Here is a 26,968-nt window from a genome sequence, read left to right on the forward strand (position 1 = left end):
CTTTATTGTCTGCTTTTGACAAGAAACAAACAAACACAAGAAGAAACGCTATTTACAATACAAACACTGGTTGCGTAAAAAGGGAGAGGTCTCGACAGGAAAAAAGGAAAGGGCCATACTGGGTCTAATGAGGACGCTCTGAACCTCCTTCATTTCTAAAAGAAGCTCTACACGATCTAACCAATTGGGAACATGTTCAAGAAGTTTTTGTTCTTCAACAAAACGGGTTACGCTTTCTTTGAAGTATTGACGCGCCGGACGAAAAGATTTCCCCTTAGACCCCCCTGGAATTCGATATCTCTCTGTTGAAACTACGCCACGAACGCCACACGACGAGGGCGTCTAAAACGACCAAAAATCTACGGTAAAGGGGCCCTGTCACGATGGTACTGCGCTGACAGGCCCCGTCACCGTAGTCCCTCCTTTACGATGACGGGGCCCGTCACTATAAGTACGTCGCTATTACGACGGGCCCCGTCACTATTACAATTTGCATTACGGTGACGGGCCCCGTCACTTTTGCGACGGTACTGCGCTGACGGGCCCCATCACCGTAGTCAGTGCCTTTATATTGCTGCCGAAAACTTTTATCAAGAGCCCTTTTTAAATTTTTTTTTGGCAATGAATAATGTTTCAAACGTGAAGTGTAGACAAGAGCATTAAATAGAATTACAGGCTTGAGACATGCGCAGATTGTTTGCAAATGAATTTTAAAGATTGTCTGCAAACGCCCTCCTGGCTTCCCACAATTATTGGCAACATTGCGTCTGTGACGTAAGTATTGGGAAGGCGGCGGAAGTGATGCAGCCGAGGGCACCCAACGTTGCCGCTAACTTCGGCCGCTACAGCGAGCATCTGCTGTGCTGGCCGAGACACTGTCATTATCAGACGCGGCACTGTCAGTCGCAGACATTACAGCTGATGCGCGGCGTGCTCACCTCTCCACTGTGCGCCTGCTCGTCCCGGCTGTCACACTTTTCATACTCCGCGCCGGCGTGACCGGCATGCCTTGCACGACTTCCGGTTCGTTCGTAACAACGTGTCATACGTAGACAGTACACTCGGTTGGGTTTCGGTTTCGGTGTTGCGCTTTTTTGCTTATTTAATATTATTCTCCAATTTGCCGAGTATTTCTGCTATCGGGCCCGTAACAGGAGCGTTTCAGGAACATAAAAGCACCATTACTTTGACATGGCCAAAAAATCGCCGGAGTTGGCCTTTAAAAATAAATTTGGGCAGCTACGCACTAGTGGTGCGAAGAGTGAGGGTGCAGTGGAGCTGGTGGCATTGCCTTTCCTCCTCTCCCTCCTCCTCGCCCTCACTTCCCTTTCCGACCCCTTGCTGTACTATAGTATACATGGCTATATCTTTTTTTATGTCGTTTTTGTCTGTTTCTTTCTATCTGTCTGTTTGTTTCTCTGTCTTTCTACCTTTTCTCTCTTTCTCTCTCTCCGTACTCGGTCTCTCGCCTTCTTTCTTTTTTTGCCTTCCCTTTTTCTCTCTCTCTGTACTCGTTCTCTCGCCCATCAGAGTTATTGCATACCACGCCGGACAAATTATCGCACGCCACGGAGGAAGGAAAGAACAAAGGAGAGCGCATGCCCAGTCCGCGCACTGGAAGAAAAGTGTGGACGAAATGATGTCTTATTGGCCATATCCACTGGGCACAATGGCGGCGTTGCTATGCTTACGTGGCGCGCCGTCTGGTGTAGCGGCGGCGGCGGCATGTGCGCTTCCGTAGCTCTCGTACCGAAAAGTGGCGGACAGTATCCATTCTTCGTGCGGCGTTGTTAGCTACGCAGTGTTCTCCCGGCAATTATTGTACCCAGCAACGTTTATAAAACCTGTTGTTTGCCACGGGGTCTGAACAGTGCGTGAAACGAGCGCGTATCCACGTACCGTTCAGGAAATGAAGCCAGGGGCGTAGCCAGAAATTTTTTTCGGCGGAGGGGAGGGGGAGGGGGCCACCTCCTTGAATTGAAGTGGGAGCCGGGCAGACAGATGTGGTCGAGTGTCATTTTGTGCTCTGTATGCCATGGCAAAAAATTTTTGAGGGGGTGGGGGCCCGGGCCCGGTATGCCACCCCCTGGCTACGCCACTGGATGAAGCAGATGAAGGATTTGTAGTGCGTAGCGAAATTGTGCTATGGTACCATGACAGAACGGAATCACTGTGGTACATAATCTGCAGAATGAACGCCTTACATATCAGTGACTGTTGTCAGCAGAGTTGGCACCTAGCGGCGAGTGGACGAAACCCCGTGGTGTGGATGGCTCCTTGGGTCGTCTGCTAGCCACACCGTGTTCTCATGTGTGCGTACGTCATGCACGTCCTCGGAGGACAGCTGGTTCTCTTGTGCTGGCGCAGTATCGAATGCTTGTACGTATACCTGCACGATATACACAAGCATTTCGCCTTCCGAGACTTGTATGCACTCTAATAAGTGAGCGCATGCACGTGTCGGTATGGCGCTAGGTCTAACCATCGTACCGTCCGTTCGCCAAAATCGTTTCAATGTGGGTGCCACATCACATAGTGCATTTGGCGGCGTACTAAACAAAAGGAGTACTAAATGCCGAGGTGTGAATGTAGAATTTTAGCGACACCCTCTCGTAAAGTGCTGGCGATTTCGAAACCCTTGTGATACCGCAGAATATGAACTAGCGTCTGCAAAGGCCGGTTAGCGATAAAAAAGACCCGAAGCCACGCATATCTGTAGCGGTACGCGTATTCGTGCAAACAGAAAAGTAGAGTGCACAAAGTTATACTTCATCTAATTACGCAGAAATACAGGCCCTTTTTTTGTAGCCGCTACAGCATGAAGTAAATACTTAATTGGCTCCGTCGCGCAAGACTATTTATATTGTGGTACAGGCAGTACACAAGTTAAACTAAAAAGCACCGAGCACAGCGCAAAACACTTCTGTGACCGATGGCCAGTACCCCATTGATTGGCAGATTGCACTTCTCTCACACGTAATAGGAACGTTAGTCCGGCTTCGTGCATTAATGTGGCAATGGACGACGTATATATCACCATTAGACAGCAGCCAACGTGCTTTATTCGCCGACAATCGACTCAAACCGCCTACGGCGAATCGCCGCTGCACACATTGCATACGCGCCACTGACCGCCTATCCACACTAAACGCAGAGACGGTGCTGCCACCTATAGCCCTATATCGCGGCGAATATTGCCGCGATATTGGGCTCTAGGTGGCAGCACCGCGATCTCGCGGCGAATATCGCCGCTTGCAGTAACAACTTGCTTTGGCGTAATAAAACACCTTTTTATTGCGATACAATTAATAATAATAATATCTGGGGTTTAACGTCCCAAAACCAAGATATGATTATGAGAGACGCCGTAATGGAGGGCTCCGGAAATTTTGACCACCTGGGGTTCTTTAACGTGCACCTAAATCTAAGCACACAGGCCTCAAACATTTTCGCCTCCATCGAAAATGCAGCCGCCGCGACCGCGATTCGATCCCGCGATTGCGATACAATTATATGGACACTCTCGGCTGTTTTTGTCGTTGGCGTCGCCGTCTTGTCCATATATATATATATATATATATATATATATATATATATATATATATATATATATATATATATATATATATATAAACGCCACAAAGAAAAATGCCTCAAAGAAATACTTTCCGGAGCTCGGATTCGAACGGGCGACCCCTCTCTCCGCAGCGGGCGGCGTTAGACGGCTCGGCCGTAAACCATATATACGTCGCTCAGCATACTAACGGCGAGCTTTGGCTGCACGCCGATCTCGGTGGCATTTCAGCGTGTTCTCTGCATTACCAGCGAGATGGCACGAAGGGCGCGAAGGGTGCGCTTTAGAGGTCGTCGCCCCGCTTGCTGCGATGCGCGCGCTCCGCTATTGTTCGTACTTTGCCCTACAGGGCGCAGTCGCCCGCGCGCGCGCGCTTATCTCTTGATGGGGGCGGTTTGTTCGTCTCGTGCTTTCACCGGAAAATTTGCGTTGATGTTACAAAGCACACGAATGTCACTTCGCTCGCTGCAGCGGCCGCGTTTGCAAAAGGAGCGCGCTGCTCAAACGCAAGGAAGTAACAACCGTGACAGCTGAGTTCGCGCTCGTCCTGTGTATACCTGTGCATAGGCGTGCACAGGGTTCCTCATTAGGGGGGGGGGGGCGAAGGTTCATCGCAGCGGCCCCCCACCCTACTAAGTACCATGTATGGGGCAGATTTTGCGCCCCCCCCCCCTCTTAGGTGACTAGAAGGGTCAATGTACGGGGCAGATTTTGCGCTCCCCCTCTTAGATGATTAGAGGGGGGCGGCCGCCCCCCTGCCCCGCCTGTGCGCACGCCTATGTACCTGTGCGTTCGTTTCGTGCATCCTTCTTTGTGTTTGAGCAGCGCGCTTTAAGTGTCGAGCTGTCAACGTTGTTAGCGCGCGCTCGTTTGTGTGTGTTCTTCTCGTGCGTCCTTTGGGCTTCAGAAGCGCGCTGCACATTTCAGGCTGCTTGCCGTTCTTCGTGTGACATTCCAATATGTTGTTATCGCATTCATTGCTTCGCCCTTGCAGCGAAACTGTCACTTTATTTGTTTTGTTTGGAATGCTCGCACCTAGTAGCGTATTCTCAGCTTAGAGCACACGCGTTCAAGCACACACGTGCACCGTGCACAAGGTCGCCAGTTGCACAAAGTTCACGGCGGTGTGCTTTTTTATGGGTTACGGGTGTGGTAATCGGGCGTCGCGTGAGAGAGGTCCAATCCAACCACAGTAGCCGGCGCATGGCTTATCGTGTTTTCTGTACACTGCGTGAATAAAGTTGTATAAACACTGACACTACGTACCGTAGCCAGTGTATCTAGGCCGCGGCGTTCTCTTGTGCTTTCCTCCTTGTCGGCGAGCTGCTGTACGCCACATTTAATTCCCCTGTGCGTGGCCGCCCGAAACTTGTCAGTATGTTAAAACGATTCCTCAAACCACGACCACAATACGTGTTTGTGCTTGTAAACTGCCAATGGGTTAGTCATGGGTCTATATGTCGGAATGCAGGTACGTACGTGAACTGCGAGTGCTGCCGGTCATTTCTTTAGTGCCGTGAGATTGCGTGGATTTTTTCGTATCACCGCGTCTAGCTGGTAGTCTGGCTGAAAGGCCGAACAGATGAAATAAAGCAGCACCATATAACTAAAGCCTTTAACAAAAGCTATACAAATTGCAGGCGCTCTGTCGTCGGAACAGCAATTTAACGGGTCCGATAAAGCATCTTTATTTTCATATAAGCTAATAAAAGCAAGATCTATAACGGTATAATTTACAGTGCTCATATAAAATTCTTTCAGCGAAAGAGCAGAATACTCGGACAAAACTATTTCGCCGCCGGTATCGCAGTGTCTCAGCGTGTTGATTTCCGTTCTGTCGGTTTCGGATGGCCACGGCACGCGCGCCGCGCAGCCCACATGGCTTTCGAGCCGGAGAGAGAGACGTGCCCTTCTACTTCGCTGTTCACATGTAAAGAACAGAGGAGAATCTGCCCAGTCAATATGGCCGACTTCCGGCTTCGCCGAGGCTTCACAAAGAGTGACGTCAGGGCCCCTCCACAGTTTTTCCTTCCTGCATGGTAGAGTGTACATACACTCTATCCATGGCGCACGCGTTCTGAGGGCGAAGCAGAAGATGAGGATGAAGACGAAGACGAGGACGAAGAGAGCGCGCGCTGGTTAATGATGATGATAGTTTTCTGATTGACGATATGATTGCGAGACACCTCATAGTGTGGACCACATTCATTTCGGCCGCCTGGAGTTCTTTGACGGGCACTTTGTGTAGGTACACGGGTGTTTTTTGCATTTCGCCCCCATCGAAATGCGGCCGCCGTGGCCGGAAATCGAGCCCGCGTCCAAGAGCATAGCAGCGCTACAACTTAAATCGTTAAGCTACCACCGCGGATAAAGCAACAGTTCAGTGCATGCACTCCTGATTTTCCATGTGATCGCCCGCTACAAAGTGCAAGGCACCGATGATGAGTTTCCTTCAAAGTGCCCGGGCTGGGCCTGTTCATGCACACGCGGGCCTTGGAACTCCCGTGCGGGACATGGTATTGGCACCACGGGCCCGGCCTGGGTTTGGTCTTGGCCGAAAAATCAGACCCGTACAGTGCTCCGTAGTTCCCGTTTCCGCCGTAGTCGGTACTCCATATGCCAGTCAGCGTTCCTGCGCCCACGCTCTTCACTGATCAGCAGCTCTCGCCTAGGTGGCATCGCAGCACTGCGAGCATGCGTCCGCTCTCAATCACACTGCTCCGCAGACTGAGCGATCCTCGCCATCGCGTGAGCAGACGTGCTTGTCGCGTGGACATCGCCGTCGCCGGGTGAAATGGTTCGCATATACTCACCTTCCCTCAAGTGTGGGTGTTATCACCGGAGGGATAAACATCCACTCGTTGAACACCCGCTCGACTTCTGAGCGCGAGGTTTTAGGTTCCGAAACTCACCACCACCAACGTTTTCTTTCTTATTTATTTCTTTATGAAATGCATCATGTAACGCGCTGGGGACAGATGTATGGTTGACAGATCTGGGTGAGTCGCCGAAGGATGATTACGCATTAAAAGGTATTTTTTCCTTGTCTGAAAGACGTTTTAATTACCAACTAGCCCAAATGAGAGATACGTTTGATCACTACAGTCGAACGAGAAAAAAGGCATTAAGTTGCCTTTGAGTAACGAAGGGCACTTCCCGATTTGTGTCTCGGTGTACCAACATAATGTGTAGCTGCTTGTTCTTCCGTTCTTCCGCGTTATGTCCGTAATGAAGTGAGATTTCGGCTGGTGTACCGGTAAATGCGAAATGTATACGGTATATGCACTTCGCGCGGACAAGTGTAAGCGTTAGAGGAGTGGAAGTACGGTAACAAGGAGCACATCATCTCTCCCTCTTGTCGCCAACGTCGTTGACGCCCTCTGGCCAGAGATCCGGGCGCTTACGGCGGCGGATTGCGTCAACAAGCAATCGACGGAGCCCCGAGATGCGCGTCTTGACGGCATCGTCTTCGAGCACGTAGCAGCCGACGTTGTAGCTGACGATGACCTCGTGTGCGATGACGCCCTCGAGCCGCACGCAGCCGTCCACCTCCGCCCGATGATAGGTCATGTTGTAGAAGCGGACGCACAGCTGTGCCAGCTGCTCGGGCCAGCAGATGGGCGGCGGATCGCGGCCTGCATATCGTCATATTCGCGTGCGTGAATGGAGAATCTTCGAAATGCGAACTTCTAGTATACACGTCTATTCAAACGACTCAATTTATGTTAATCATTACCTAATTTATTTATTGCTCATTATTCAGCTAGGTTAGTCACGACACGAATGTCCAAACTACAGAACCGACCGTTCGTACCTCTTATAGAACGACCCTTTCTTTATCTCTGCTTTTCTTTCTTTATTTCTCTCTTGATCTTTCTATTTTTTTCCATCTTTCTCTCTCTGCTTCTCTCTTTCTATCTTTTTGTGTCTTTATTCCCATTATTTCTCTCAATTTTTCTCTCTCTCTCTTTCTTTCTATAGCTCTCTCTCTCTCTCTCTCTTAGTGAACCAGTGGTGAGTATAGTGGGATCTGCCCAATTTCTGTGGCATATTGCCGTGATGATAGCCATTTCTTGGGCTAATTGTTACCTTCTTCATTTTTAGTGGACCAGTGGGGAGCAGTGGGACTTACCCAATTTCTGTAGAACATACCGTTCATGATGATGATACTTTTCTGATAGGCCACACGAATTACGGCTAGCTTAAACAGCTTCGCTGTTAAAAAAGAAGGGAGGGAGAGTGCAAGTATCCCTTACACTGGCGTAGCGTGGGGGGGGGGGGGGGCAGTGTTCACCCCCCCCCCCGAAGTTGTATATACATGTGTGCGTGTACATAAACACGCACAGATACAAACACAGGCTTGAACATACATAAAGGGTGGCAACTCCCCCCACTCCCGAAAGAAAGTTCTGGCTACGCCCCTGAAGGGTCAGAGAAAAAAATGCGGGAACTGTAAACATTTCTCGCAGATAAAAGGCACATGCACAGCCAGAATTCAGTCGCACACTCTTTATACAAGCTTACAATTCCCAACAAAAGTTCACGAATAGATTTGCTCAGACATTCTTGCCTCCAATGTGACCGGCATGTTGACTTCAGCACGTGGATTCAAGATGGTGCTCAGGATACAGAGCCTCACTGGACTTTCTGTACGACGCGAGGTAATTCATTTTCATGGTTTCTTTAACTAATCATTATGCATTAAGGCAATTAACCCTGAAAAGAAATTCCTATGCAGCAATAGCGACTAAGGCAACGCTGTTTATGTGGTCGCACTATTTGGCGTTTGGCTTGCTGTTACTGGGCTTGTTACGTGTGTGCTACAGTTGAGATGCAAGGTCCATGCGTACTACGTTTAGGCATATGGGTATGCGTGCGACCAATGCGCAGCGTCGTTTTGCGCACAAACTACGACGAAAAAAATGCAGTTGTTATCACTGCTTTTCTGTTCTGAAAATTTTTGCTAGCGATTACACTCTTTGCTCGAATGTTTACAATACTTTGCGTACCACTCTTGTCCAGAACGCTGTACCGGTGCGTTGTGGAGCAAGCAAAACTTTCAGTCCTACTTGGCGCGCCCACAGCGAAGAATAACCGAGAGCCAGACGCGGTTGCTGTGCGATTGTGTTCAGGTCTCGATGCCCAATGGTATGCAGTTTTCCCCTGAAGCATTCAATCTCAAACATAACAGCTACGCTAATATTTGGTCACATGAACTCAAATATATTGTGACTTCCTCTTCAGAGCACTGTTCAACCTAACCCTATGATAGCCTCTCTATTCACGCCTGTGATCGACTCTCTGTTCGTAGCAGCCAGCGCGAGACAGCTTTAGATTTGAAAAGTTATGTGCAAGTAAAGGTTAGCAAGCATCACTGAAATGTCATGATGTCATATGCACTGGAGGAACATTGCAAAGCGGACGCCTAAGGTTTCCTTCAGTAGGGGCCATAGCTTTCCCCAGTGGTATATAGGTGGGCAGCCTCGGATGAGCTCCCATCCTGTGGGTAGACGAGATGTCGGTCATTACAGTATACCAACCGGCTCCTTTCACTGCTCACCTGACACAGTTCGATTCAGGACAACGTTGTCGTCGATTGAGATGGTGAAGCTCAGGGCGTACTGGTCGGGGTAGTATGTCAGGTTGGTGCAGGCTGCAAAACAATAGGATATAAGATCACTAAATAGGTCACAGTGGAGCAACGAGCAGGGATAATGAAATGGTTCGCAAAACGTGAGAACATTAGCTAGATGCTCAAATTTTATTGGCTTTATTGCTGTATAATGTAAAGTACTATTTTTTCGTATTTTTCGCCATGAGTGTCGGAGTTACAAACGTTGGCAGTGCTATACGCAACCGCATCAACACAAAAAATTACACTATCTCCCGCTAAAGGCGACCATGAGGCGATGCGAAGCAGTGTTTCGGCATGCCGAGCCCGTGTTTCAGAGAGGGGGTGGAAAGGGGGAGGGGGAGAGGGATTGGAGAGGGGGAGTGGAGAGGAGGTGTGTGGAGAAGGTTTGCGCATGCGCAGTAAGGGTGGTCGCGCCGCACACCGGATTGAACTCCACCATAAGATGCTTCGCATCTAATAAGAAATGCAGATTAGCTAACCCCTCCCCCCCTCCCTCTTGATACACGCCCTCTAACTTCTTTCCGTGGGGTAACAATGTATACATCTGCATAGAGGAGACGGATAGGCGCATTTGTACAAGTTTAGTACAATTAAAAAAAGCAATGATGCATGTATGTATCGAAAATTAAGACACAACGTCGAAATGAAGATAGTGGTAAGTTATCTGCATGATTAAGAGACCATTCTGGAATGCGATCCCCGTAATTGCAAATGCTTTCGTGCTAAATAAAATAATCATTGTAAAGCTTTTATACTAAGCAGTTGTTTTATACATGCGCTACCTATAGTCTCATCATGCCACACATATGCGTAAGGCCACGTGCTTGATAAGAAAGCAGATAAGGCGAATCTTTTACTCATTCATTAAAACCTATATATTCAAAGGTATCGCCAGTTATTATTATTTTTACCTTGTACTGTAGGTAACAATGACATGCTTTCAAGAGGAGCTGCAGCATTGAATGCGTCTTTGTTAAAGGCCTAGTCAAAGCGAAGAATCGCTGTGTGCGAAGCAAAATAGGTCCTTAAGGGCCCTTAAACCACCGCTATGACGAAAATTTGTTACATAGCGGCAGTTATATACGAGTCCAATAATTAATAATTTATGCGGTTTTACGTGCCAAAACCGCGATATTATTGAGGCACGCAGTAATGAAGGGCTCCGAAAATTTCGACCACCTGGTGTTATTTAACGTGCACTAACATCGCACAGTACACGGGCCTCTATAGCCTATACGATTCTAAACAAACATGAAGCCATGAGAGTTTTTCAAAACGATGCCATAAGAGTTAAAGCTGTTTCATTATCGTCAGTGCAGTCGTAGTAGTGGTTCGAGGATAGGAAAGGCGAAGTTTCCGTGCTACCGTTGCACGGACACTTGTTATAGCAGACTAACCAGAAGGATAAATAGATGGATGATATGAGCCAACAATTCAGATTAGGTTAGCTTAAAAACGTTGCTATGAGCGTCCCCTTTATAACGGGGCGGTGGCCATGCGCCGCCAAGCTCAATTATTTTTCAATTCCATATATGCCTTGTCTAGCTGAATTAATTTCTTCTTCCTATAAAAAACTTAAAAATTCATAGCTTAATTTGGTTTTCATGCTAGCTATTTTCGTTCTTTCTCTCTTCTTTCCCTCCATCAATACTTCACACGTTTTCCACTTATTTCTACCGTGGACATGTTTACGTTTCCAGTGCTGCCGCTAAAACCCAAAGTCTCATGCAGGCTACAATGCCCGAATATACACCCGAATGAATATCTTCACATTCACTTAAAACAGAAGTCGACCAATCTGCAGTGTGTGCCCCTGGTGACGTCACAAGATTGCCGGTTGACTTCACGACGAGTGATGGGGGCACCAGAAAGGTCCGGAGAGGAGCACGGGATTTTTGTAGCGTTAGCTACACTTGCCTAGCCGGAGCCGATTTCGCGTGGATCCTCATGAGCCGTGCTGCGCATGCGCGAGGATCAGTGATGTCACACAGCTGGCTCACCGCTCTCCGCGCTCTCCGCCACCGCGATCTCACGCGCTCTCCGCCACCGCCGCGCGCGACTCGCCGCTGCTGGTCTGCGCATTCGAGAGGAGTGACGTCGTAGCCATGGCAGACAGACTGGCGCCAGCGCGCGCGCAGCTATTCGCCTTCGCTGTGCAGTCGCCGTCTGACACTGGGCTGGAGCCGATTCATAGCGCCTCTGACTGGCGTTTGCAGGTGGGTAACGCCATGGAGAAGGAGAGCGCAAATGCTGCTCAACGGCGCAGAAGAGCCGAGAAGCTTATCTCATCGGATCCCGAAGTAGTTGCCTGGCAATTAGCAGTTCAGCGTACGAAGAATGAACAGAAGAAGGCTAATACTCCTAGACAACCTGGAAAGCTAAGAATAATCAGCTGAACCTTTGCTAACGCTACGTATATCCTGGCATAGCCGAGCTAATCCACTGCAAAATTTTTTTTTAATATTACTGTTTGACACTCCCGCTGCGCATAGCACTGCTGCGTTCGGCATCGATGACCATGACGCCATTCTTAACTAGATGAACGTGTTTACTTGAAGTGTGGAAAAAAAATGTTGGGGTTGGTGTAGGGGCCCTTTAGTGATCATAGTCATTTCCAAGATGTGTGGTATGCATGCATATCTTGACAAAAGTTTCTATGCCACATGCGCGCGTGAGGGAAGTTGCTCCTGAGCTGTATGCCATGGGCTGCTGTCAGTTATGTCACGTACAGTTCTCCAAACTTTGCACTTCAAGAATGAGTGTTCTACCTATGTTTCACAGCTTTCGAGTGCTGAGTATTTGATACAAGGCCCGCATTACCGTGATGGTTACTGCTGTACGAAGTCGTTCAATGGCTCGGGAAGATTTGAGAAGTCATGACAAATAGTGTTACTGCCTCGCATGTGAAAGGTCAGCTAAGACCAACTGTCAGAAGGTCAAGTGGAACCAGATAGAGGTCTAGAAATGATGCTACATTAGCCGGCAGCGTGCTCAGTCTTGCGCGGACTCCTATTGTCGTGCATTCCCAAACTTCCCGCTACTAACTGCAATGAAATATTTCTGCATTCCGTCCGTTAGACCAACGGAAGGGCGTCACTACCTTTGTCCTTGATGCCGAAGCGTGGCGCAGACATGTTGAAGCAGCAGCCACACTCGTTGCCGACGCATTGACACCAGCGGGTGTTGCTGGGCCAGATCAACGTCTTGTTAGCCGGCTCCTCTTCACCCGGTTCGGGAAACTCCTCGTCCAACTGCGACGCGCCACCGGCGACCGGATCAGCTCCCCAAGCTGTGCGCATGTGTTACAAAAAACAAAAGAAAAAACCGTGAGAACCTTCTTATTTGCTCCAACCTATGGATACCAGAAATATAGAGCTAGATTTTATTCACATGAATGTCATTGAGGTCAGCCGGGGCTGGTGTGCTCTTGCAGCTCCGTGCTAAGAAATGGCGAAGGGAAGTGAAAGTATAATCACGAAAAGGGAACGAGAGAAGCGTCACGAACATCATCAGCAAGGGGGCGATGCGCTGCCCAGAAGTTATACAAAAGCTGCACAAAAACTCAGGGCCATGACGCGTGTTTTCTCTTCTTTTTTCTCTCGGTTAGGACGTGCCGGCGTCGTTAAGTGGCGGCACACATGGGCGGCCGCGGTACCTACAAGACGCGGCACGTGGTCTCCCGAGATCGTCCGTTGGCGCGCCGTCCATGAAATCAGTCAGCAGCTGCCGCCCTTGCTTGTTGCGTAGTTGGAACGACATTTCACATGAGAGAGCAAGCAATTTGCGGCTGTTTTTGACATGATGATGAACTTGTAACTTCTTTGCTGCATGTAGTGTAATAATGTTTTCTCACATGTTCGCGGGAACCCTACAGTTTTTTTTTTCTACTGTGTTCAAAAAGTGTTGCTAGGTCGCTTTAGCTTAGAAATTTAATTAAATTCTGGGACCTCACGTGCTAAAATCACGGTATTATAGAGGCACACTGTAGTGGGGGACTCTGGATTATTTTGACCACGGTTCTTTAACGCGAACGTGAATATAAGTGCACGAGTGATTTTGCGTTGCGCGCCTATCGAAATGCGGCCACCGTCGGCCAAGAATCGAACCCCGCGTCATTGAGCTTAGCGCCGCAACACCCTTGCCGCTCACCTTCTACGGCGAGTAACTTCTCAAGAACTTCTGATAAGTTTTCACCGAGAGAATGCAATGATTGTACATTTTCCTTTTCTGGAATAGCGGTGAGCAGCTGCCTGTCATGATTGGTAATGCCTGCCGTATGCCCTTCTGTCCATTTTTATTCTTCTGTAAATTTTTCGCCAAGATCAGGGTTTCATGTGAGCAAGTTACCCAAATTAAAAAAAGAACTTTTTGACAGATTCTAGAGACTGACTGTCAGACATAAATTCGCGTTTCCTTGTCAGCCGCATGTGCGATCATACTAACGTCTGGTTCTGTAACATGCAGGAACGAGTTCAAAATTTCTCGTGAACAGTAGCAGGACAGCGAGGCGATTGACAGTCTGCGTGATGTAGTAAGTGATTTCAACGTGCGATTACGGGCTGTCCCGTGCATGCGTACCCCGCGCATGTGGTGACGCTATCTTTAAAGCTGGCTTCTCCACTCAACGGTACGTAGCGCGGAGAAGCCCGCTTTTCTGATCGTGCAGGCGGTTGCGTCAAGAGAACGTCGGTTTCTGCTGTAGATAAACCACCACTTTCGATCGCAGCAATGACCAATTCATTGTTTTCCTGTGTGTTTGCGTGCCTCCCGCAATGCAGAGTTCGGCTTCGGCACGGACCTCGTCTCTCAATACACCACGCCGCGTCGGGGAAAATGGGAGAACTACCGTCTCTAGCGCAGAGGCGGTCAATACAACTTTGGAACCGAAATAAAGCGCCTGGAGCATTTCACCCGAAAAACCTAGCGTCTGCAAATACATATTTTAAAAAGAAGAAAAACCAGGTGAATCAAAAAGCGGGGAGGGGGAGCGAGGGGAGAAGGAAAGGGATCATCCTTTACTTCCAGTGACTCGTGCGCGAAAGTGTTTTTCGTCAGGTAGCTTGAAGTTTCCGACGTTTAAAGTCGTTGTTCGTAACACTCCTTGCATTTTTACTGTGCTCTTGTGTACTAGTAAGTTAAGTAATTATCAGCCACTCATGACGCACGCCATTCGTTTGCACAAACTCAATAAAGTTAGCTCAAGTATAAAAAAGGGCATTGCAAAAAGGGGAGCGGGCGCTCAGTAGTGCCGGAATCTGGTCGCCAGGTAGATGTAAACGCAGTGCAGTACGCTGTTCTTCAATATACGAGTGGCTAACAACAAAACTTGCCAGCACTTGTTGACAGGCGAAAAGAACATATTTCCCGCAGTCAGTGGTGTGGCCCGAGAGCAACTTCTTTGTTTGTGAACCGTGCTGAGAATTTGTTCCCGCGCCGTTAATGCACTGACTGCGCTCGACTGGCGCCAACTTGACGCTAGCACATTACTTCGTGTAGAAGGAAGCACATGCGCTTCGTCCAAAATACGCAATTGTCCCTCAATCCGTACGCAAGTGCCGGCAACTTTATTTTTTCGCCGTACCGTCATTATACGTTGGCGCAGCTTTGTTGCAAAGACGGCTAAATACTTTCCAAGGTATATTCATGTGGCGGAGGCTGCACTTAGATAAAGAAGCAGGTGCTTTAAAGGGACACTAAAGGCAAATAACAATTTATGTCAGAGTGAAAGCTCAATGTATGACAACTTCTAAAACGGCAATATTATCAACAGCAGTGCCCTACTTACCGAGAAATTAAGCTAAATGTATCACATGATGAGCGCCACGAGTGGGACATTTTCGAAGTGATCCCGATGACGTATGAGAGTCTGCCTACAATAAATCACTAGTAATCAAACTAGCAGCAATAAAAAAGAACCTTCCGTGCATCAAGAGACATAATAAAATGCTGCTTGTTCGTTTCCGTTTGATTCATGGAAAAAAGAACCTCTGTGGCGTTGCCATGGGGAACGGCGCGCGTGGTTCAAAGGTTCCGTTTTCGCCGAACTGCGCTTCGCCCGGCGCCCTGCTTCGCTCACGCGGTCGCGTCTCAGTGGTAGTTTCGGGATCGCGTGCTGCCGCGTGTGTTTTGCGCGCTCGTGAAAGTTGCTCTGACAGAAAGTTCGACAAAATGCCGCATGCAGCGACGCCGGCACCACGAGCCCTCAGCAGCATACCGCGTTCATCGGGGCTCAAGTAGCTGAATTTGGAGCCCAGCGTCGCGAGCCAATGTCTTGTCACGTTCTCCGTCCACATCCATTGCGGCGATTTCGGCAAGCTTCGATGGCTTCGATGGCCGTTGTTGCTGCTGTGGGTCCCGCTACTTTCGCTCTGCTGCTACTAGTGTCGGCGGCCGCGCAGTAAAGGCGGGCAACGTTGGGCACGGCAGCAGTGACGTATGAAAGTCTGATTTCAGGCGGGTGATTTGAAGTGCTCTAACGCGATGCGGACCACTAAAACGTGATTTTATTTCAAAATAAGCACTTCCTTGGCATAAAAGTAGCACTACGAGGTTTTTGGACCGCTATTTCAACCATCAACGTCGACTTAATATTTGCCTTTAGTGTCCCTTAAAAAAAATTCAGTTACGTCTAAAGCACAGATCACTTACGATAGGTATAGCGCAGTATGCTGCGCCACGGGGTCTTCTCATTTACTGCACGTTGTATACAACGTGCAGTAAATAAGAAGACCCCGTGGCGTTTCGAACCATTGTCAGTTGCACTTGAACACTTTCAGCGGCGTGCGAACAAACTTCGCATCACCGTCTGTCTGAAGCCTGGTTTTGAATGTATCCTGCTCCGGCGGTACTTTAGTAGAAGACAGTCCGGAGCCCAACGAGAAAGATTATAGTCTTACAGAATTTATCTCGTCTGTACATGGCCCGGACACAGCCCACTTGAGGGCTCCGACGCCCCTCTAGCGCCTCTCGCTCCAACATCTTAACCACAGCTGTGCGCCAAGGAACTCACTCCGGTTTAACTGTGCACATCTGTAGCTTCACAGCGTTTCATCCCTTAAACTTCCTCTGTATATACTATGCGTCCTTTTGCAACCTCTCCCACCTAATAACATTAACAGAAATGTAAGTTGGACTATTTGGTCGTGATACGTCGTCAAGGACTTTAGCGCAAGGAAAGAACACCAAGACTTTAGAGAATGACTTAATGTGTTGTGTGCTTATGTATGTGATAAATCGTTTTGCCGTTCTTTACGGGAAAATTCCGAAAGAAGGGCTCGAATGCGTGTACGTTACTGAAAATGCATTCATTATTCTAAAAATTAATTTTGAACATACCACCTTCCCTTATCTATTCGGTAGCAAGGTCAGTGACACATATTAGCATAATATCCAGGGACATCTTTCATTATTTGTCTGTTTTCGTATTTACAAAGTGAGGAATCCGGCCAAATTATAACGCTATCACTACATGTAGACTCGTAAGCTAGGAAGCTTTTTTTTTCTTTTGAGAGATGGGTTTCCTTCGCTAGTTCCTCAGTTTCGCGCCAACAGTCGCTAGTTGGTAGCGACCGAGATGGTTTGATATTCGGCGGTACTGCCGGCGGAGGTATACAACTCACTTAATGAACTATATATGCATACACGCCCGGCTGTGCCACTGTATGCTCATAGTAGCAAGCAGGCGAGCACTCGAGCATCGGAGAGGAGCGTTTGAACCTGAACAATGTAAGATATCCTTTACACTATATTGTCATGAAGGAGGCAGAACCTTCAATCCTCGTGTTAAGGTGTTTATTTTACGGCACTCAACGGCAATACGCAGTGGCGACAGTCAAGGCAAAAGCACTGACTCTGAGCGCGAGCGGCGTTCTTTCGGGAACAAGCCAAGGAGGACGACCCACTAGAAGCCGCTGGAGAGCGCAACCCATTACACAGTACCAAGGCTTCGCCACAATTACCCCGGGTACGAAAAGGGAGCCGCCCGGCGACATAACAGCTCGTCACTATGAGCGGGTCATAGTAGGCCTTGAGGCGCTCCACGTTGACAGTGTCGCGCCCTCGACGGCGCATGTCCGAAGATGGCTCAATGGGTTCGATCAGGTAGTTGACCGGGGATGTGCGTTCGACGACACGGTAGGGTCCTTCGTATTTCGGCAGTAGTTTTGCAGAGGCCAGTTGCAGTGGTAGGGGCCGAGAGCCATACGAGCGCTCCAGGGAGGAACGTGGGCTCAGAAGTGGTGGTGTCACCGCGAATGCTCTTCTGTCGCTCTTGTTCATGCGTCGTAAAGGTCTTGGCAAGCTCGCGACACTCTTTAGCAAGCCTGGCTGTGGCAGAAATAGGCGCACACTCAGATGGATCTGGCTTGTATGGAAGTGTCGTGTCCATTCTGTGCGACGGATGCCTTCCGTACAATAAGAAGAATGGTGAAAAGCCAGTAGTCTCTGAGGGGCGCTATTGTATGCGTAGGTGGCGAAGGGCACAATGCCATCCAAATATGTCTGATCGGCGGCAACGTAGATTGAGAGCATGTCGCCGAGCGCATAGGCGTGCGCAGGGTTCCCCTTCAAGGGGGGCGGAGGTTCGTCGCAGCGCCCCCCCCCCTCTCAATTATGTCAATGTATGGCGCTGACATTGCCCCCCCCCCCCCCGAGTGGCAGCGCCCCCCCTTCCCTATTATGTCAATGTGTGGGGCTGACTTTGCGCCCCCCCCCCCCTATTAGGTAAATAGAAGGGACGGCCACCCCCTTCCCCCTACCTCCCCTGTGCGCACGCCTATGGCCGAGCGTGCGGTTAAAGCGTTCGGTTGGCCATTCGTCTGCGGGTGGTAAGCAGTAGCTTTGCGGTGAACAGCATGGCATTCTTTGAGGATGGCTTCGACGACTTCCGACAAGAATACATGGCCTCGATCGCTGAGAAGCTCCTGGGGTGGACCGTGACGCAGTATGAATCGGTGTTACAGTGGCGTAGGCAGAAATTTTTTTCGGGGGGCGGGGGGCACCTCCTTGATCCGACATTGGGTCTGGACAGATAAGTGAGGTCGAGTGTCATTTTGGGCTCTGTATCCCATGGGGGAAAAAAATTGCGGGGGGGGGGGGCGATGTTGCCGCTGGGAGGGCGGCGGTTTGGGCGTATCGCGTGAGATGGTCAACACCAATGATGTCCCAGCGGTTACCAGCCGACGTCAGATGAAGTGGTCCATACAAATCGATGCCCACGCGCCCAAATGGACGGTTAGGGCAAGGTAATGGTTGTAGACCTGCTGCCGACACGTGCGTTGCAGGTTTTCGGCGTTGGCAATCGAGGCAGGAACTAACGAACTTCTGCATGTAGCGGTACATCCCTCGCCAGAAGTATCGTTGTCAAATGCCGTGGTAAGTTTTGGATACCCCAGAGTGCGCGCATTGCGGATCAGAGTGGAACGACTCGTATGTTTCAGAACGCAGACTGCGGTGTATCACTAGTAACCACTGGCGGCCGTCGGCGTTGTAATTGAATCGGTGGAGTAGGTCGTCACGAATGGCGAAATGGTGGGCTTGACGACGCAACGCGCGAGTATGTTGCCGACGGATCAGTGAGCAAGTCTATCAGCGAGACGATCCATTTATCCTTGCGCTGTTCGGTAGCGATGGTGTGAACGTCGATGGAAGAAACGGCAATGTAAGATAATAATAATAATAATAATAATAATAATAATAATAATAATAATAATAATAATAATAATAATAATAATAATAATAATAATAATAATAATAATAATAATAATATGTGGGGTTTAACGTCCCAAAACCACCACATGATTATGAGGACGCCGTAGTGGAGGGCTCCGGAAATTTTGACCACCCGGGGTTCTTTAACGTGCACCTAAATCTAAGTACACGGCCCTCAAACATATAAGATATTGAGCAGGGGACGTTGTCGCCAGACAAGGGGGAGTGCGAGAGGGCGTCGGCGTCAGCATGCTGGCGTCCGTTACGGTATAGCACGCGGATGTCGTAACCTTAGAGGCAAAGTGACCAGCGGGCAAGACGGCCTGGTTGTCGTCTTCAATGACGACAACCAGTATAGTGTATGATGGTCGGTGACAACATCAAATGGGCGTTCATACAAATAAGGTCGGAACTTTGTAAGGGCCCAGATGATCGCCAGGCACTCTTTTTCCGTGACGGCGTAATTGGTCTCGGCTCTAGCAAGCGTACGACTTGCATATGCCACGACATATTCGGGGAACCCTGGTTTGCGCTGCGCAAGGACAGCGCCGAGGCCTACACCGCTGGCGTCCGTGTGTACCTCCGTTGGGGCCGTAGGATCGTAGTGGCGTATAGTATGGGACGAGACGTCAACAAACGACGCAGCTTTGCGAACGCGTCGTCGCACTCGGACGATCACGAATTTAGGGGCCCGCTACTTCCAAGGAGCTTCGTCAACGGCGATATGATGGTGGCAAAGTTTCGTATGAAGCGTCGAAAGTAGGAACCATAGAGGAGGCGCTGTACGAACACAGTCCTACGAAACTGCGCAGTTCTTTCACGGACGTAGGTTTGGGAAATTCGGCCACGGCCCGAAGCTTGGTCGGATCGGGAAGGATTCCGTTCTTGGACACGACGTAGCCTAGGATTGTCAGCTGCTGCTGCAAATCGGCACTTGTTCAGATTGAGTTGGAGGACGGCGTTGCTCAAACGCGTGAAAACATGCCACAGACGTTGGAGATGCATGGAGAAGTCCAGAGCGAAGACGACGACGTCGTCCAGGTAACACAAGCACGTGTGCCATTTCAAGTTGCGCAGAACGGTGTCCATCATGCTGTCGAAAGTCGCAGGCGCATTACATAGACCAAACGGTATGACGTTGAACCCGTTCAAGCCGTCAGGCGTGACAAAATCTGTCTTCGGTCGAGCGTCATCAACCACGGGTACTTGCCAGTACCCCGTGCGCAAATCAAGAGATGAAAAGAATTCTCCTTCTAGCAGGCTGTCAATCGCGTCGTCGATTCGCGGCAGCGGATAAACATCCTTGCGAGTGATCTTGTTGAGCCGTCGGTAGTCCACACAAAACCGCACAGAACCGTCCTTCTTCGCAACGAGAAAAACAGGAGACGCCCATGGACTGTCCAAGGGCCGAATAACATCGAGTCGAAGCATATCGTCGACTTGCTCATTAATTACCCGACGTTCTGCGGGAGACACGCGATATGAACGTTGCCGCAGTGGTGGCTGAGCGCCAGTCTCGATGCGATGCGTAACAGCGGACGTGCGGCCGAGAGAAGTTTGCCCGACATGGAAAGAAGAATGAAATTCTTCTAACAGGCACATAAGCTGGGAACGCTGGACCGATGTGAGGTTGGCAGCAATGAAGGAACCAAACACATCAGCAGGTGACGAATCGGACGTGGAAACAGCGCTGAGCGTACGGGAACTGAGACAGCGCGTGTCATCGGGCGCGTCCATAACATGTGCGTCTTCGAGGGGTTCCACTCTGCCGAGACATTCCCCTCGCACAAGCGCAACATTGTACGGAGATGGGTTGGTAACCGAAATAGCGGTGCTGCCCTGAGTGACTTGCACGGTCGCGAAAGGTACCAGCAAGCCTGTCCTAGTGCAAATGTGGTCAGATGGCGAAATGAGTGCAATGGTGTCGGAGAGACCGGCGCAGTCGACTGACACAGCCGTCGACAAGTTTGGAGGCACTTGGGTATCGTCTTAGATGAGGATCTTGCTCGATACCGATGAACTGTCTGCCGGCGTCAAATCTGAGAACGGGGAGAGTTCGATTTCGGCAGGAGAGTACGACCAGTGCTGGGCAGTATCGAAGGTATATATATCTTAGATACTATCTTAGATACTCTTTGGGTATCTTGTATCTGTATCGCGATGCGTCTCGCAAGACGTGTATCAAAATCTGTATTTACGATACATTGAAGAATGTATTGTGCATGTTAAGATACAAGATACTGCAACACCACCGTGCGAAACAATAAACGTTGGCTGAACTCCGCTTCTCACGCTGATACTGCTGCCAGAGCCTGCCACTAAGACACCAGAATAAAATAAAAGGCAGTGACATTATTTTATCTTTCCGCCAGAGTTTTCCAGCGAGGGCAAGGAATGATGAGCTATGAGCGTCCGTACTCATGGATCAGGGTCACGTGGTGGCGCTCGCATCGTATCGAAAGACAAGCGCGCGAACATCTACGCCCAGCCGACCTATTGCTTTCTCAGTGTTCTTTTTTTCTTCTTTTTAGTTGTGTCATTGCCACGACACTGGCTCTTAGCCACTATCATGTGCCGCGTGCTCCAATGCGTGCGACGTTTTCGCACAAATCCCGATGACGCTGCAGTGTCGTTATGTCGTGTAGTGACGGTGTGTTTCGTCACGAAGTCTGAAGAATACAAGAATGGGGTTGGTTTGCGTCTTGAGGCTTTCATACATCCGCGATTTGAAGGACCTAGGGTATGTAAGTTTCATTTACATGCAATGAGATATGTAAATAAGATTCTAACAGCTGTAGCGCCACCGTTATCGATGCTGCAGTTAACAGAACGAGCATTCACCTAACAGAAGCTATTCTTGGCACAAGGAAAGTAAGAGCGCGAATGGAACAAGGACGACAAAGGAACGAAGACCACGGGACAAGCGCTCTTCGTTCTTCTGTCGTCCTTGTTCCATTTACTTTCCTTGTTCTAATTATAAACCAACTAGTCCTCATCATGTCGTTACTATTCTTAGCGTACGTCTTTTTCTATTTATTCAATGAGTTTTTAAAATCATATTTTTATTGTTAGCACAAGTTCTTTCTCAGCTGTCCGTCTTTTCCATTCCATACACTACCTATGTCGCTGTATTGTTTCTTTTTTCGATCCGCTTACTGCAATATGTCTTTAATGAGCTGCCAAGGTAAGCTCTCTGATTTATTCTTACTTTTAACTGTCTGTGTCATTTCTGCTGGAGTTTGCATACTTATATTCCACCTGAGTTTACTGTTATGTCAAGGCGATGTTGAGAACAAATATATAATAATCTGCTCGTGCCTGGAGTATACAGCAACAAAAATTCTGCTTACTACTTAGTAAAGTAGCGAAATTTTGTTTGCATTATAGTAACGTAAATTATTAGGAGCCATCTTAAAGATGTTAGCAAAGTAATTCGGGAAAGATCGTTATACCAAATGCGCCGTTCTTCTGACGAGCACCCCAACGAGCCGTTTTACGCGTTTTTCCATAGGCACTGAACTTTCTGTGGTCTTACCTTAAATGGTTAATTGTTATTAATTGGGGGTTACACGCGACGGTGGGCTGGTGGTTATGGTGCTTGACTGCTGACCCGACGGTCACGGCTGCCGCATTTCGATGGAGACAAAATGCTAGAGGCCCGTGTGCATAGGTTTTGGAACCCCAGCTGGTCGAAATTTCCGGGGCCCCCACTAAGGCGTCTCTCATAATTATGTGGTTTTGGGACGTGAAACGCAGCAATTATTATAAGCTCTTGGGGGTACCGCCTCCATCGTGTTTCTATACTTATTCCCTGTGTTTGATACGGAACCGCTTTTCCATTTTACTTAGATATATTGGATAGGCGTTCTTAGGCTTCCCTAAAGGCTTTTACCCTTACTAATCACCAGGTATTCGGAGTTATAAGTGGCAATATAGTATGAATAGCGGTGGTGTCCTGCGGCGTTTTGTGCAACTATACAGTACGTCTAAGACGTTTCTGGGCTGCACATAATCTCTTGTAGAAGAAAAAATGTTAAAAGATTGTGCATTACTGAGTACGTCGCTAACGAACGCTTTACGCCAGCAGATAAGTGAATATAACGGTAATTTCAGTTTTATGTCCTCTACGTAAACACGATGTCCGCCGCGGTGGTATAGCGGTTACGGTGCTCGGCTGCTGACCCGTGGTCGCGGGTTCGATCCCGGCCGTGGCGGTCGCATTTCGATGGAGGCGAAATGGTAGAGGCCCGTGTACTTAGATTTAGGTGCACGTTAAAGAACACCAGATGGTCCAAATTTCCGGAGCCCTCCACTACGGCGTCTCTCATAATCATATCGTGGTTTTGGGACGTAAAACCCCAGATATTATTATTACGTAAACACGATGCGTCGCAATGAATGCCGCTACCAGCGCTCTTGTTGATGTACACCTGTTCGCTGATCCGGTACTGCGAAAACCGTAATGCGTTTACGGCCAATATAGAACTCCACAAGGGTACTAGCACCATCGTGAGGAGGATCACAAAGTTTTTGTGAATGGATCAGTGAACTGTATAGAGAGCTGTCATGTTAAGCAGCTAAAGCAACGCCAATAAGTTGTTTCGGGATGAAACTAATATGTACCTTGAGCAAGAAATACAAAACTTTTGAGATACTGACAGGCATTTCATTCAAATGAAACAAAACTGGTCGCAGTTAGCAAATTTTCAAGTTAACATTTTTGTGCATAGGCGTTTAGTGCTACATTATATAGATATATAATAACAAATTTGTGAATGTATCGAAGTATCTTAAGATACAAGTGCAATGTATCGTATCGGATATACAATCAGTGTTGTAGTATCTTGTAACTGTATCTCAAGTACTTCTTGCCCGAGTATCTTGTATCGTATCGCGATACATTTTCAAAGTATCTTTGCCCAGCCCTGACGGCGAGCTCGAGATCGGGAACAGCCCGCACTACACGTTATTAACTTTCTTGCTTTCTACTTTTACAAGCAAAAAATGCTCCAGGTGGGTCTCAAAACGAACACCTCATCGAAAGCAAGTTTAAACTGATAAATCTCGCGATTGACACAAATTAAGTAAGAAAACTTGCGCGTAAGCGCACATTAAGTTTGTCGGCAGTTGGTCATGAAGCGCAAGAGCGCTGACGTTCTGAAGGAGGTTTATAAAGGGTCGACGAGAAATGCGAACATACGACTCGGGCAACTGTAACCATGGATTCACGCTTGGAACCACCACTTTTTTTCCTTCACCATTTCATCGCGGGCAAGCATCAGAGGTTATTTTCTTTAATGTCTCGAATTATAATCATTACAAAGACATGCACGCCTTTGCAAATTGTGCTTGTGTACAGTGTCGATCACACTTGTCTAGATCACCCGAGCGGTGTTGTGCGGAGGAAATGAAGCAAAATACCAAAGCAGATACTCAATTACACTGATAATTCTTGCGTTAGTGCACAGCCGAACAGACATGCGAACTACACAGGCACAAGCGCATTGCCCCTGTCAGAACAAGTGCGATAAGATTTCACTTGCTTTGATCCTCAGCACACCACTCAAGAGCACACCACATAGACAACTGTGATAGGCTCGGTAGATATCTGCAGTTCTTAACGGCAACGTTGCACGCTTTTGTTTTGATCTTTGACTAAATGATCATACAGGAAACGTCTCAACATCACAAGTGTGCCTAAACTGAGTACATAATCAGATTGGAATCGAACAGCGCTTCCGACAGGACGAAAAGAGGTCGACGACACTGCGCTGACTATTAAGAACCACCGTTTATTACAATTCAGCTGCAATATATACAGAAAGCCGGATCTGCGCAGACGAAATAAACAAGCCATAAACAAGAAAAATGATCTCAAGCCACCTTTCGATAAGTTGACACACAACATGCAGACGTTGTTTTTTCTTATTTGCACACATGTCAGAAAACATATTCTTCTCACAAAAATCTCGAAAACCCCAAAGCTTCTAGGAGGATACCTATTAACATATGTGTCGAAAAAGGTCTAGTTACTGACGACCTAGGTAGCATATCCAGAATAACACCTCTGACCCGAATATACATTTATGTTGCGCATATTATTTGGAAGCAATCTGCAGGCGTCCCATGGACCGAGTGTAGTCGCGTAGGGAAAGGAGTTGCTGAGCAGCTGCATGTACTGACCGTGCTGATTTGCCTGCACCGAACCCGTGAGAACGGCCGACGCGAAGGCCAGAACGAGTAGCAGCAGCGGTGACATGATGGGAGCACCCGAGTCCTCCGCAGGGACCACGATATCTGAATGTCTGGATGCTGGCAGGCCTGCCGCTGAGCGCGCCTATCTATATACGTATTCAGCCATCGCAAGTTGGACGCTCTCCCCGTCGCCGTGTATCGGATGTCGTTTCGAGCGGGAGCCTTGGCCCTCACGCTCGAGTGCTGATATGGGGCCGCCGCCTTTGCTGCTGCCCCATGTGCGCGCCATGGTTGCTGCCGACAGAAGACCCGCACATTCACACGCGCACAGTGCTTATCCTTCCGTGCCACTGATCTGATTTCTTTATGGCGACTATTCGAAGTGGACGGAGCAAAACTTCACATGTGTACAGCCAGTCATTTACCATAATGGTGCAGCCAAAAAGAAAAAAAAAACATGGTTGATCCTTCCGTCATAGAAATCGGTATAACACGAAAGTGAACCGTGTCTTCACAGGAGTATAGTTGATTGTTTATTGTACATTGATGTGTGAGAGCTTGCACAATGTCTATTGGTGTTTGGCAGCTATAACGCCATTTGACGTGGCTGCACCCACGTTGACGTCTAGTGGCACATCTCCATCCCGAGGACTAACGCCAAAGATCATGATTTAACTTAACCCTTGTGGTAGCTGAAGTAGTTAACATACACCTGGACAAAGCATATACTGAATCCCGTGCAAAGATGGTATCAACAACACATAACACTGGTACTCGATATTCACTCATTCAAAGCGTCGTCATTTGAGGAAAGAAACGCCAAGGTGTGCGATCCCCAGCAATAGGGTAACCTACGCCTGTGCTCACGCGTATACCACACAGCGCTTCAGGAACGCGAGAGGCAGAGTTCTATAGCCTGAGCCGCGACCGCGAGAAGGCGTTTTGCTTCCCGCTGGCGTGTCTCAAGCTGCGTACACCGAAAGCTAAAGCTACCGAAGCGCTCCATGTCGGCGCTCGTTAGTGTCATGATGCAGTACTTCACCGATCCCAGACGGCAACAGCGCCTCCTCCCCGCCACCAAGGTCATTGTGAGGCGTGTTTGTGAAGCCTCACGCATGAGCGTCGGTAGCGCATTGGGTACAGCGCCCGGCAGCTATTGTTGCAGACCGAGAGGTCGTGGGTTCGACTCCCAGGCCATCCAAATCAACTAAACTTTTTTGTCATCTGTTCGTGTGCATTTTACCGACGTCACATCCGTGACGGAAATGATGTCGGTGAAGTCTTAGTGGACCCCGGCATAAAACACTGTCGTGCTAAAAAGAAGACGGGGGTGAAAACAACGCAAAGTAGAGAATGGTTTAGCACGGCTTAAAGGAGTTAAGCATTGCCATCCACCATCTCGCCTTTTACCGAGCAGAGCTGACGTCATCACCAGTCATATCACCTGTGCCCGACGCGGCTCTCCCTCGCCCGGCTCCGCACAACCGTTTGCGCATGTTGTTGATCTGCGTCGCCGCTCCGACTCCCCGCTAGCCTTTGTAATCCTCTCCGCTTGACCACCTGCACTTATCCTCCTCTCCCTTTCCTGGACTTCGCCTAAGCCGCTGAACTGTTATGAGAAATAAGCACGCAATGGATGCCTCCGTTGAACTTAACTTGTGCTACAGACAGAGTTCTTGTCACGAACAAAGCAGCGGACTACTCGAAGCTTAGCTTTCTGGAGTCAGCGGATGCAGTAAAGCTTCTTTGTGCATTGGCTGCCTAGAAAAGGGTTTAATGTCTTGGTTTTTACTCGCCGTTTTAATTGGCCTACCGTAGTGTCTTAGTTTTTTCGCTTGCCTGTCTGCTTAGAATAA

General features: G+C 48.7%; 1 protein-coding gene across 1 annotated transcript; it reads right to left on the bottom strand.

Annotated features, from left to right (window-relative positions):
• Positions 1 to 6,902: 6,902 nt before the first annotated feature.
• Positions 6,903 to 25,305, bottom strand: LOC119399823 (uncharacterized). The gene is made up of 4 exons (XM_037666680.2): positions 25,101 to 25,305; positions 12,310 to 12,498; positions 9,135 to 9,227; positions 6,903 to 7,209 (listed from the first exon to the last, which is right to left on the bottom strand). Exons 1-4 carry the CDS (start codon positions 25,174 to 25,176, stop codon positions 6,917 to 6,919), a joined length of 651 nt encoding a protein of 216 aa, XP_037522608.1. The 5' UTR covers positions 25,177 to 25,305; the 3' UTR covers positions 6,903 to 6,916.
• Positions 25,306 to 26,968: the final 1,663 nt, after the last annotated feature.

Source organism: Rhipicephalus sanguineus, chromosome 1 (assembly GCF_013339695.2).
Source record: "Rhipicephalus sanguineus isolate Rsan-2018 chromosome 1, BIME_Rsan_1.4, whole genome shotgun sequence".
NCBI classification, from domain to species: Eukaryota; Metazoa; Arthropoda; class Arachnida; order Ixodida; family Ixodidae; genus Rhipicephalus; species Rhipicephalus sanguineus.